The sequence below is a fragment of the Calypte anna genome, chromosome 2 (genome assembly GCF_003957555.1).
Source record: "Calypte anna isolate BGI_N300 chromosome 2, bCalAnn1_v1.p, whole genome shotgun sequence".
NCBI classification, from domain to species: domain Eukaryota; kingdom Metazoa; phylum Chordata; class Aves; order Apodiformes; family Trochilidae; genus Calypte; species Calypte anna.
The window spans coordinates 17,364,751-17,378,080 of record NC_044245.1 but is presented as its reverse complement, the minus strand read 5'-3'; the positions used below and the strand labels follow the sequence as shown (position 1 = coordinate 17,378,080).

At 47.7% G+C, this 13,330-nt stretch overlaps 1 protein-coding gene across 1 annotated transcript in view; it reads left to right on the top strand.

Annotated features, from left to right (window-relative positions):
- Nucleotides 1-810: 810 nt before the first annotated feature.
- GAD2 (glutamate decarboxylase 2) overlaps nucleotides 811-13,330 on the top strand; it is a 38,047-nt gene continuing 25,527 nt past the window's right edge. Inside the window, exons 1-7 of the mRNA XM_008492713.2 lie at nucleotides 811-1,027; nucleotides 1,278-1,337; nucleotides 1,490-1,639; nucleotides 2,921-3,154; nucleotides 7,965-8,055; nucleotides 8,884-8,996; nucleotides 12,874-12,989. Coding sequence (XP_008490935.1) covers nucleotides 952-1,027; nucleotides 1,278-1,337; nucleotides 1,490-1,639; nucleotides 2,921-3,154; nucleotides 7,965-8,055; nucleotides 8,884-8,996; nucleotides 12,874-12,989 — 840 coding nt within the window. The 5' untranslated portion in view covers nucleotides 811-951. The remainder of the gene's footprint in view (nucleotides 1,028-1,277; nucleotides 1,338-1,489; nucleotides 1,640-2,920; nucleotides 3,155-7,964; nucleotides 8,056-8,883; nucleotides 8,997-12,873; nucleotides 12,990-13,330) is intronic.

Here is a 13,330-nt window from a genome sequence, read left to right as displayed (position 1 = left end):
GGACCTGCTCCCGCACCACGCCTGCACGAGACTCCCCGCCAGCGACTTTTCGGCACTCTCACAGCACACGGGGCCCCCGCCGGTCGCTGAGGGTAGGGCTTGCCTCGGGGACGGTGGGGTCTGTGGAGGGCTGTCCCTTCCCCTCCCTCGGTCTCCCCCACTCTCGCCACCAGCCGCACGGGCTGTACCGGCTTCGGCGGCACCTCCCGCGATGCCCCTGCTCGAAGCCGCGGGGGTGCCCCGGAGAAGAAGTGAAGGACCGGTGGGAAGAATTTCTCAGCCCTTTATTAATCTCACAGGGCTGGGAACTCTTCCCCGTAGTCCCAGGGACCGGTGTACCAGTCCTCTCCTCGGGGCACCAGACTGGACCGCCGTCATCGCCCGTGCCAAGGTCCAGGAAATCACCCTCCTCCTCTGCTTAGAGTTCGCCGGCGCCGACCCCCAGCAGGGAGTCTTGACCCTCTGCTCCCGCCCCTTCGGGATGCGACCGCAGGGGCTGCAGAGTCGGCGGTGAGGTGGAGGTCACACTGGGCACTTCGCTCGCCTTTACCTCCGAGGCAGCTGCATCCCCAAAGCAGACTGCCCCTAGGTCTGGGCTCTGCCCTGGGGTCACCCCTCCAACTCCCTTCGGTGCCGGCTGCGTGGGGAGACCCTCTACGGCTGCCACAGCTGGCTGCTTCGGCGGGTTCACCTCCCTCGGACCCCGGCCCCTCCCACCCCGTCACAGGCAGGAGTCAGCGGCGGCGGCGGCAGCTCGGCGGAGCGCAGCCCGGGGGCGCCCACGGGGGACTCTCCCACCCAGGCGGGCCCGGGGCGCCCCCGCCCCTTCGCCTGCCGCCGCCTGGCGCAGACTCGCGCACTTACAGTCCGCACACTCGCACTCACGCACACCGGCTCAGGTCGCCTGGGCTGCAGCTAGCCGCTCCTCGCCCGCCCCGCCTGTTAGCCTCCATGGCAAGCCCCAGCTCCGGCTTCTGGTCCTTCGGGGCCGAGGAGGGCTCCGCGGCCGCCGAGAGCCCCGGCACAGGTAGGCGAGTGCCGAGCATCCGGCCCGACGGACCCGCAGAGCCGCCGCGGCAGCGCTGCCCGGTCGCCGGAGACCCCTTTGTGGCAGCTCGACCGGCGGGACGGAGCGGTGGGGACCGACGGCGGCTCTAGCCCGGCCCGGCCGCGCTTGGCTCGGCTGGGGGTTCCTGGGGAGCAGTGACGGGTGTCAGACGAGGCGCTCCCGGCCCGCGCGCGTCCCCACGGACCCTCTGCTCCATTTTGTCTTGCAGCCAGAGCGTGGTGCCAGGTTGCCCAGAAGTTCACGGGAGGGATCGGAAACAAACTCTGCGGTAAGGGTAGAGAGTAAGGAGGCCCCGGCAGCCCGCGGCGGAGGCAAGGCTGCGCGCCCGCGGAGCGCCGCGGACCCTGCCCTGGGGCGGGTGGGCGGGGGGAGGGAGCTGAGGCCGCGGTGCTGAGGCCGTGTGTCTATGTCGCTGTCAAGCCCTCATCTACGGAGATGCCGAGAAGCCCATGGAAACTGGCGCCAGGGCAGCCCCGGGGACAGCGGAGCCGCGGCCGTCCTGTACCTGCGACAAAAAGCCCTGCGGCTGCCAGAAAGCGGAGGTGAATTACGCCTTTCTGCACTCAACAGGTAACGGCGGTCCTGGGCCACACCGTATCTCTCCCAACTAACAACAGCGGTTCCGTCGGGGAACAGTATCTCCCGCGGCGGTGTGCAGAGGCCGGAGGGGCTTGAAGGTGCGCGGTGGCTCCGGTGAGCTCCGCGCCCCCAGCCCCGTCCCGCTGGTGCGCCCACCCGGCACCCGCCGGTGCTTGCTATTTCTCAAATGGGCAGGAAAAAAAACACACAAAAACAACATACCAAACCACAAACAAACGAACAAACAGAAATAACCCAGGAAAAAGAGAACAAAACAAAAAAACTCCACAAACAACCCCAACAATAAAATTCCGTTGTGCTGGAGGCTGCTGATAGTTCTTTCTAAGGAATACGGGCAGCCGCGACCTTCTCGTTAGAGCCTTTGAGATGTAATTGAGGTTTGAGGGGAGGAGGGACAAAGAGCGCTCCCTTCCCGATTTATTTTAATCGAGGGTATTTTTGCACTACATCTCTTCTGACCTTGGAGGTAGTGCCTTCGCTACCACATAGCCCCCAGCTCCCTCCAGAAATGCGCCGGCCAGAGGCTCTCCCGTTTGCGCGGCAGAGCGGGGCAAGCTCTGCCCTCCCGGCCCCGCCGTGGCGGAGCGGCTGCAGGTTCCCTGCACTTGTGCTGCTGCCTGTCCCACCGCTCCCCGGTCACCCCGAATTTGAGGGTTCCGCTACAGGTCGGCTCTCTCTCGATGTCTCTCTCTGAACCATCTCACTTCAGCTGAAACGAAAGGTGTGTGCACTGAGACCGTGCAGCATCGCCTCGGAAAAAGGCGTTAAATTATCAACAAGTTACTTGAATTGGAGAGTCACCGCGAAGGTATTTTATTGCAAGGCAAATGGCAGGTTTTAGAGTGCTTCTTGTAGTCTTTGTTTCGCAATCTTTATTTTTCCTGAGATTCGTTTTTTGGTTGGTTGGTTGGTTGGTGTTTTGGGGTTTTGTGTTTTGTTTTTTTTTTTGTTGGTTGGTGGGGGTTTTTTGTTTTTTGTTTATTGCTTTCCTGCTCTCTTGTGTCTGAAAATCGGCCTGAAATACACTATGGGAAAATTTGCTGTTTTAGAAAAAATATTAAATGCAAAGTATTCTCTTTCACAATACTCCTTGAAATACAGTCTTATCAGTTGACTTATTAAAATGAAAACAAAGCTGGCTTGTATTGAACACGGTTAATAATTTCCTAAACAGAAATGAGAGAAGCCTTTGTCCAAAATCGGTGCCTGTGGTCATAAAATGAAGTTAACTTTTCGTTTCTACATTCCCAGATCTTCTGCCAGCATGCAACGGAGAAGTAACTACTATGTCTTTCCTGCAAGATGTTGTGGACATTCTACTTCAGTATGTTGCAAAAAGTTTTGATAGGTCAACAAAAGTTATTGATTTCCATTATCCAAATGAGCTGCTCCAGGAATATAACTGGGAACTGGCAGACCAGCCACAAACCTTGGAGGAAATTTTATTGAATTGCAGAACAACTCTGAAGTACGCAATTAAAACAGGTATAGTCATGCTCGTTTTCTACCTTATACGGTCTCATCCATTGATTAAAGGTGTCATTTCTTTTTATCTTGAACCGTTAAAGCTTAAGTCGGTGACTCTATTTTGTCAGTTCGAAGCAATTTCTAGCAGAGACAGAAATCGTTTTCCTAAATGATAAAGCACTTCAGCAGCCGCGTCTCTGTAGCTGTCAGTGAAGCATCGCACGCCTATTACGATTTAAAATTAATGATTCTAGGTGTTGGAGTTGCCGAGCATGCCATTCAACAGCCTTTTCACTACCTTTGCGTCTTCCCTCGATTCCTTCCCATCCATTTTACCTGTGACGGCCAGGGCATTGCCCCTTTCTCCCTTGCAGACGAGGAGTGCGTCGGGCGTGGAGCTCGGGGATGGCCGGGGGGGAAGGAGGAAGGGCGTGCCTGCAGGGGGGCAGCAGGGACCAGCCCATTTAACAGCCAAAATCGCAATAAACATCTTGTAAATGGGAGATCTGAGCAGCCATTTCCTGTGTCTGGCCTCTTACCTGAGGGACGTAAAAATAGGAAAAATTGGCAGAACTGTGCTCAGAAGTGTTGAGGGTTTTCTTTGGTTTTGTTTTTCAATTTCAGGCTCAAGCAGTAAAAGCAACGCCCGAATTGGTTTATTAGCCTTTGTTTTTCATTGGGAAGGGCAGGGATGTGTTGAATCCTGCCTGCCCGGAACACCTCCCCCCCGTGAGTCGTGCTTGGTGGAGGGGCTCAGCCAGGCGTGCGGCAGCCGACCCCGGCTCTGCGACCAGAGCTGCCTTAAATAAACTGCATCGGAACAGACGAAAAATGGGGCTGCAATTACGGTCGTGACTGGGAAATAGTGTGGAACGCAGGGAGGTCTTATTTTTAAGCAATTTGTAATTCACATTCCCACTAAATTTGAAGCAATTACTGGAAGAGACAAAAGAGTGATTTGTGAAAAGAGGTTTAACAGAAAAGAAAAAAACGGGGTTTGGCACCTTTTGGAAAGAGAACAGAATGATCCCTGTAAAGATTTGTGAGAGATCTGTGTAATAGTCCCTGTTTAGAGGTGGAAATGTCTAGGTGCATGGGTTGGGTGTTGTCAAAATGTCTGTAAGATATTGGCATTAATAGTTAGATAAATGGTGTCCACAGGAACAAAGTCGATCAGTCCAGTGATCCGTGTGATGTGTCTGCATAGGGTGTAGGAAACATATTTTCAGAGAATGCCATGGAACACAGGATCTGTGAATCTGGGAACTCAAAAAATAGGGTTTCTTAAGCGATTTTCGTTGATCTGCTTTTGTTATAGCCCGTTTCACATAATAGACCTTCTTTATTTTGTGCATCCAAAAAAAGACACTTGAGAACAGTGTTACTACTTCTCTTCCTCCTCGTGAATATGTGAGGATTTCCTTTCTTGGAATGTTTTGTTTGTTTTAAGGAGAAAAATGTTTTCAAGGTCTGAAGACTAGTGCTGGGCATGTGTGATATGAGGCACAGTGGGGTTTGAGTGGGGGGTAAGGAGCCACCTCACTCAGCTGCTTCCTCTCCTCGGGATTCTGTGGTGCTCTTTCCAGCCTGGGTGGCTCATGTAGTGCACAGAAATTACACCCTTAGCCCTTCAGCATGTGCTTCAGAGTAAACAGCTTGAATTATCCTCAAGGAAGGACAGTGTGGGTGAGGTTTTTGCTCCTGACACTTTGGACATAGCCCCCGTCCTGGCCTGTGGGGGCTGTGGGCTGTGTTTGGCTGCAGGGGCCTGGGAGGCTGATTGGAAAATAAATTGTATTGCTTAGATTAGCCTCACTGCTGGATCCCCAGATCCCAGCATTTATCCCTGGTTGGGATTTGAGAAGCTGAATGGCTGATTTTTCAGCCGAGGGGCAGGTGTGAGATGCCCTGAGGTGTTAGCTGTGTGCAATGGCTGTCTGGCTCCTGGAGCAGCTGCATGTGGATTTCTGCCCCCTTACCATCTACTGGTATCCATCACTGGGGAGAATTTTGTCTGAGAGAATGTAAAAGGCAGGATCTGAAAATGCAGGGAAAGGTGGATGCAAAATTCAGTCCCAGTGCCATGTTTGTCAGGGAAATTGAAGTGTGAGCATTTAAAAATGGCTTGGAAATCCAGGAGGGGTGCAAAGAGCTGGCATTCATCCAGTCTTGCTCCCTGGCAGGTCCTGATGCCAGCAGCAGTCGGTGCTTGTGGTGGGGCTGTGAGCAAGGCCAACACCAGAGAGTGCTTCTAGCCGTGCCTTGATTCGTGCTGTCTGGCTTTCCCTGGCCCTTGTCGTTTCTTCCGTGTCAAGGCTGCGGAGGCTGCATGTTAATACAAGGCTGGCCGTGCCCAAGAACAAGTGCAACCAGGATTGTGTTTGAGAGGAGGGTGTGTGTGGTGAAGGCACGTCCTCAGAGGACTGGCCATCTCAGTGCCCTAGCCCCAGCTCTTGCCCATCATCTCCTGATTTACTGTGGGATTTTCATAAATCTGTTGTGTGTCACTAAACAACCAGTAAGCAGTAATCTGCTATCTTCACTTTCTCACCTCCCCACACCCTGTCAGTCTCTTTTCCAGTCACCTCTTTGTTCAGTGACAGCCGTGTCAAAGGATGTGTGCTTCAGGCAGATGGCACCTGGATAGTGATTTTTGAGCATCTCTCCCAAACTCTTCCTGTGCAGTGGAGACGGTCTTTTAAGCAAAGCCACATTTTACACGACCATCTAGTTGAGGGAAAAGAGCTCAGGTGTCACCCTTGCAGCTGCGGTTGGGATCAGATTGGGGCATTACATTCCCCGCTACCGCGTGTTAAGGCCACCTCGCAGCAGGCGGGGTTTGGTGCGGAGGGGCCGTGTTACAGCTGTGGCCGCTGCCAGCAGCCACGCAGCCGCTTCTGCTCTCCGCGTAGTGACATCTCTGGGGGACACAGCGCTGCTCCCTCCACCTCACTTGCTCTGGGGTACGGGTGCCGCCACCCCTGGGTGCAGCTGTCTCGGTCTGACGGTGATTCCCAAAGCAGGAGGTGTGCTGTCGGCTTTCCTTAAAGAAACAGGCAGTGACAGGAGAGCGGTCGCCCGGGGCTGGGCACGGGGCTGATGTAGAGTCGCCGAGACACCACAATTGCAAAACTGAATTCTGCTGTTCCCCAGCTTTTCAGGGGGGGATTTATTTGCAAAGTGGCATATTTTTGAGCCTTTGTTCGATCCTTCTTGTGGCCCACATTCAACAGAGGCTTTCAGCTCCTAATTTTGTGTTGCTTTCCACCATATTCTGGGGACCCACTTGGAGCCTGACTGTGAGATGGAACCCGAACTTGTAAATACCCAAATCTCTCTGTAATTCCCTTGTCAAGGACATGCAGTCCTCTGCAGGCAGTGGCCCCGGTGCAGGGTCGCTCTGGCACTGGCAGTGCTGGCAGGGCAGAGGTGTGCCCCAGGCCCACCTATACCACTGAAAAGCATGCGAGTGTGGGCCAGATCATCTTTGGCTGGCTGGTTCTCAGCAGCAGCCCTTGGTGCTTGAGGGGGTTTGGCCACCTGTCCTGGGCAGCGTGTGCCAGGGGAAGGTGGCAGTTCCTATCTCCAGTGCTCCAGGAGCACGGTGCTCCTCTCGAACTAAGGGCATACAGAGATAGATTTTGTGTGTGTCGTGAACCCCCCCTTCCCTCGGCCCCTTTTCCCCGGCTCTGGTCTGCCCGTGCAGTCAGATTACTCTGCCTTTGTGGGCTGTGAGGCAGGAGCCAGGGAGCAATTCCCCATTTTCTTCTGCCAGCCGTGTGTCCGTGCCTGATAAGAGGCCTCTGGGGACTGAAGATAAGTTTTCTCTTGGTGTTGATTCTGCATTCCCTCAATCATCTTGCTCTATCTTTTGTTTTCCACGATGGCAAAACCAGTACATTGTCTGCTGGTCAGGAGAGGTGTTTTCCAAGCAGAGGCTGCTGTTCTTTGAGTTGGATGGCATTTAAGTAATTGTGAACCATCTGTAATTTGTACCAGTAATTATGCCACTTGCCAGGGCCTTGCAGGGAGCAACTAGTAAAAGCTGATTTTTAATGGTTCCTGGGCTTAATGGCTCTAGGCATATTTTTTTAAGAAAAACCTCTATCAGGATTTTAGAAAAAAAGTCAGGAGCCAATTAGATTAACCAGGTAAATCAACTATCAGCTCATTGCATATGCTCTTGTGCAAAATTCTGCTGGTGCAGCAATGCTAATTTTCACGAGGTTTGTTTAAAATCACAATTGCATTCAGCCAGGCTATTTGTAATTGCACGCTGACAGGGAAGAAATGACAAGGAGAGCCACCTTCCCTGCCATCATTGTACACTCATCAGCCTTTGAGTCATGTGCAAAGCAGTCACCAAAATGGTCCATTTTCTCATTTCCCCCCCCTGTCTATTATAATCATTAGCCATTCATCACTGATGTTGTATGTACTGGCAAGCTTTTCAGATGGTGTCTCGTGTGTGCCTTTCAAACCTAGCCAGGCAAAAACACATCCAGTGACAACATGTGACACATAACAGGAGCAAGAAGCTATTTCTGTGAGGCAACGATGTGCTAATTTTCAAGGCATATTGAGAGGATAATAGGGAATTCTGGAATTCATTATTCAGCGTTCAGTGTAATTACTCTGATTTTACTGAGTTTGGAATGAGAAAGAAATCCTGCCTTTTCCCAGAAATGTATTTATTGCTGTTTGCTTTGTTTTGTACCTTGAAAGCACTTCCTTCTCTATAGAAATCCAGAAGTAAATAAGCCGTTCAGCACTGAATAGTTTAATTCAGAGTCATCAGCCTTTTGGTAAAATTTTCTGTCTTATGCAGGGCACCCTAGATATTTTAATCAACTTTCAACTGGATTGGATATGGTTGGACTGGCAGCAGACTGGCTGACATCAGCAGCAAATACTAATATGTAAGTAGCAGATTTTTTCTGTAATAATATTTAATATAATTTTACAGTTATATTCTTAAAATATTAGCTGCTGTATCTGAATGAAAGAACGAATACTTACTATGTTAGGGTTGCTGGAAGAACAATCATCAGCTTTTTAAATGGTTGCTACAGCTATTTACTTGGTGACTTTCAACGTCATCCTGTAGTCTGGGTTCTGTAAAATTTTGTAGTAATGGTACGATGTCAGTTATGCTACTTCTCAAAATATTTGACAGAAAAAATATTTTATGTGTAAATATATCAAATGAAAGGTGTGCTAAGTGAACAATTGCATTCATGTGGAGGGATTATGTGCAATCCATAAAGCAGTTAGAGCCATAGCTTTCTGTAAACAAGAAATGCAGAACTCAAAGTGTGGGGTATTTTTTTTCTTCACTTTGGGACTAGGAAGCATTTTTGTGCACTTGCACTTCAAGTACCATCTCTCGTCATCATGACTGGGACTGCTGATGTGGATGCTTCTAGACATGCACACAGGTTTTTGCAAGGTGAAGGTCTGGCTCTGCCCAGCAGCTCTTAAACACAGGAGCCTGGAGAAGGTGGTAAACATTTGTTTCACTGAAATAGGTGGAAGTATAGTCTCAGGGGGTCTTAGCATTTATCCTTCTAGACATATGACTATTAATTAGAATTTAAAAGGAAGATAATAAAAAGTATTGTAAAACAGAACTCTGTCCAGAGCAAAATAATAGAGTATATTGTGGCTATGATGTAATGTAATATTAAAAAAAAGATGTGTTAGTGTCGTAGATGAAAGCATTAAATATGGACATTACTACATTTCAGGTTCACCTATGAAATTGCTCCAGTGTTTGTACTTTTGGAATATGTCACACTAAGGAAAATGAGAGAGATGGTTGGCTGGCCAGGGGGCTGTGGCGATGGGATATTTTCACCTGGTACATGATATTTCAAGCTTTCTTTATTTTTCAGACTATGCTATATAACATCCCCTGTAGTTTAAGAGTAAACATAATTAAATATGCATGTTTGAGAGGACACTTGTTAATAACCACCAGTGGCATCTTTGACATAAAGTATATGGCATGTTTTATGAATTTCAGGGATGTGATTATGAGGGTCTGTTTGAGCAAATTGCACTGCATTATGAGCAGCTGTAATGGCACATGGGAAACATAATCAGAAGAGACATTTGCCTTGCAGTTTCACTTTGCCCCCATTTTTTACATGAAATAGAAAGGCTGTTGTATTAATAATGGAGGGAAGAAACACAATAATGCTGCAGGGGAAACTGGAGCTAAAAGGGAAAGACAGCATCCCTTGAAGTGGTCTTAGTGAGTCAGTAAGATCCTGTCAACACCACAATATGCAGTTAGCTTTCCATGTGGGACCTGGCCTGTTGGGTGCAGGGCAGGCACTCGGGTGTCTAGTTAACCTGAGTGCTTAAATGCCCAGAAATCTGGCACCTTCAGGGCAAGTCAATAAGGCAAGAAATTAATGTGATTAACTGTAGAGAAATCATTGACTGACAGACACAGTGTTGTTAGAAGTTTTTTATTGTTTGGTTTTGTTTGTTTTTAAGCATTCCACTTAGTCTTTTGGTTTAACTTTTTATCATCTCCTATCTTGCTCTGGAATTTCATTGCTAAATATATTGGCCTATCTGTGTCACCAAGTTGCAAAACAATGAATGCGTTTCCATTGGGCATAAGCATCTTAGCTTGTCAAAAGAGAATAGACTGATTGGTGGCAAAGGAACCCTGCTGGAAAGAAAGTTAATTGGCCTATGAAGCAAGGGAAAGCCTCACTGATAGCATCCTCTCCGAGGGCATTGGTGGTGAAGTTCATGTTGTGCAGATCAAGGAAGTCTGATCTTCAGCTTCTCACATATGAATGCACATGTGGGAAATGATACAGGAGTTTTGTCCTGGGACTTTCCACAGAAGTGAAGAATAAAATGAGAACCATTTACATTACTTCTTACTCAGTTCTTACTTTAAAAATATCTGGCAGCTTTTACTGTAGTGCTTAGAGGTCTTCACCAAAACTGGCCTCCATTACACAGGACAGCATCTGTATGTGTATCATGAGCCCAGGACCAAAGCCATTTTTTTTTTTTTTTTGAAACTGGATCATAGCTGATTACTGTTCAGTCCCTGGTCTGACTCAGTGCAGCTGGTTCTCTGTCCCTCTCCTTGCAGACAGTAACCTCAGTGGCCCCATCAGGCTGATCAGGGATCTAAGAGGGTAGAGAAGAGCACTTAGAGTGCTGCTCAGCCAGAGCTTGGGGGCAGAGGCTGAGCACAGGCAGCAGGCAAGGGTGAAAGGTTTGGTGCAGGTACCAGATCTGCACAAGTCTGTCAGGCTGTGTATCAGGAGAGATGAACGCCTCAGGGGGAACTGCCATCCCACCTGGGTCAGGCAGAGGTCCCTGGCTGAGCTGAGGACTAGAGTTCTGCTGGTGTGTCAGATGCTGGAGCTCACTTCATCTAGGTGAACCCTGCATGAGGACGGGCTCTCTGGCAGGTGTGTGCCTGTGCTGTCCATTTGCGGTGCTGCCCCTCTCATCCTTTCTTTCTTTCTCTTGAGATTTCTGGTTTGTCCAAAAGGCATCTTTCTAATCCATTCTCTTAACACCAGTACCTGGTGTGCAGGTTCTACTGTCTTAGGCAATAACCAAAGTAATCCCTGTGCTGTTTTTCTAATTTCAAACTGTTGCAGCTTCAGCTGAAAACGTTGCAAAGAAAAGGTTCTCAGTCTCTGCATCTTCTGGAATGAAATCTACAATATCAATATATGCAAAACATAAAGGCCTGATTAGATTCTCTAAATCCAATAGGTGTGTTTTGTTGACTGCAGTTACCTTTGAGTGAAAACACAGCTGCAAAATTAAAGGCAGAGTGCAGGCTTAAGGCTAAATGGCTAGGCAATACATACTAGTAGGAAAGCCTGGTATTGAAGAAACTTACAATTTCAGTCTTGATTCTTTTGACACCAAGCCAGTGACTTTGGACAAGATAGGCCATATTTCTTCAACCTGGACCCCTTAGTTCAGTCACCTGTATCATCAACAGCAGCCATTATATGACATCTGCATTTTATAGGGACAGGTACTCAAAATTTTCTTTTCAATCTTTCCATTTATTGTTTTGTCATTTGTGAAAGGAGGCATAGCAGTATGTTCATACTTCTCAAGACAGTTGAAAGGAGAAGAAAAAAGCCCAATCTGTACTGCCCCCCATGCCAGTGATGCCATGCCTCTCTGACATTTTCCCTTGGATTCACAGGAAGGCCAGTGAGGTCAGGGGAATCCCAGAGCAGGGACAGGCTGACTTCAGGAGTGGAGCTAGGACACTGATTAGACATGAAAGGCGCTGTTTCTGTGGACTGAGGAATGGTGTATATATATCTCCAGACTTACTAAAGTCAAAGCATTTTTAAATTTGCCAGCAAATAAACCCTGCTGGTGTAGCATGTTGTAATGTTGCTGCTTTCAGCAGAGCCACCTTGATCTGCTTAAAGGGTGTATTATATCTTACTTCACTTTGGCTGTCCAAGCATTGGGTGTTTATCCTGGGCTAGTTACAGCAACTCTTAGATATTCAAGGGAGAGGAGAGGATCCATATGCAGGGCAAGTCATCTCACCACAGGCAGGTAGCTTAGGATTAGCTGAACCGTCTTCTGAAAGTGCCTGTCTTGTGCTCCTCTACATTTTTTTACATGGGTGAAAGTTGGGTTAGTTGAACTATCTTCAGCTGCTCTCTGACTTGTTCCTTTAAGAGCCTAAAATGATAATCAGTATACACCTTTGCTTTTGCTTCATATAAATGTATGTGCATAAACATCAATATATCATCAATCTTTTTATGTGTATATGTATATAATATATACAGGCTAAAGCTGATGGGTTTTATGTATGCATGTATGTGTGTGCATTCTTGTGCCTACATATGTAAAATAGTCTCTGCCTCAGGTTCTGCATTATATTCCCATAGTGCTCATGCAGCATGAATATATAATGAAACACATAATATATAAACAAACTGCAGACATAGGTATAATTTGCAAAAGTCTCAAAGAGGAAAAAAACAAAGTGCTTTTTTAAAATTTATGTATTGACAGTTGAAATATGGAACAATACTGTAGAGCTGTCATCTGATACTGATCTTGAAGTGGGCAATGTCTTGAAATGGGTATTTTAAGTCAAGACATGCCAGTGATTTTAAGACTAGTGCTAGGGACATCTGACCTTTTCCCCTTATTCCTATCAGAGGACAAGTGAAAAGAAAAATATTTATTGAAATAACCATTTTTCCTTTCTCTTCCTGCCCACACTCCAGTTATCCAGAAGGTGGTGTCTGTTGGGACTCACTGTGTGAGTTTCCACAGAGCCAGTGCATGAAATGCCACCCTGATTTGGGAGGGCAGACCACAGATGAGGCTTCACCTGGGAACCCCTTAGGAAGTTGCCTTGTGGTGGTGTCTGCTTGGGAGGTGGAGTAGAATGGGAATTATATGTTGATGGCATGTAGCAAGAGAAGATTGGGGACTAAAGGAGAAATTATAACAAAAATGAAGATGAAATAAAACCCAGATAATTTTTTGCAGCAGTACTTTTTGCATAAATTGGTATTTGGGTGTAGTAGATACTGTTATTATAAAACCCAGCTGTGAGGAGTAGCAGGAAGAAGAACCTGCCCTTAGGCAGACACATTTACATTGGAGTTAGAAAAGCTGTAGCAAGACTTGTAATTTGTTCTGCTATAATATTACAATGCATAGAAAAAGTAACAGTATATTACTGTGGACTCCAGGTGGTGCCATATCTAACATGTATGCTATGTTGATTGCACGTTTCAAGATGTTCCCAGAAGTTAAAGAAAAAGGAATGGCAGCTATTCCCAGACTGGTTGCCTTCACATCAGAACATGTATGTGTTTTTGTTTTTTCCTATCTGTTAATTCTGCTTGTATAATTGTATGATGAAGAAAATAAGTAAATGGGAATTTGTAGCCAGATGCCTTCATTTCTGTTATTCCTTCACTGGGAATAAAAAAAAGAGAAGGGGATGGCTTTTTTATAAATATAGGGATTAGCTGTGCTGAAAAACAGCTTCTTCTGTGGCTGAAACCCAGAGATCTGCAAACCACTGGCATTTTTTTGCTCTCTATATAGTGTTGATGTGAATGGTAAGCACTGCATCAAATGGTGGGAGCTTAGCATTGGGCTTCTCATATTCTGCCAGGAGTCTCTTTTGTTGGGATCACTCTG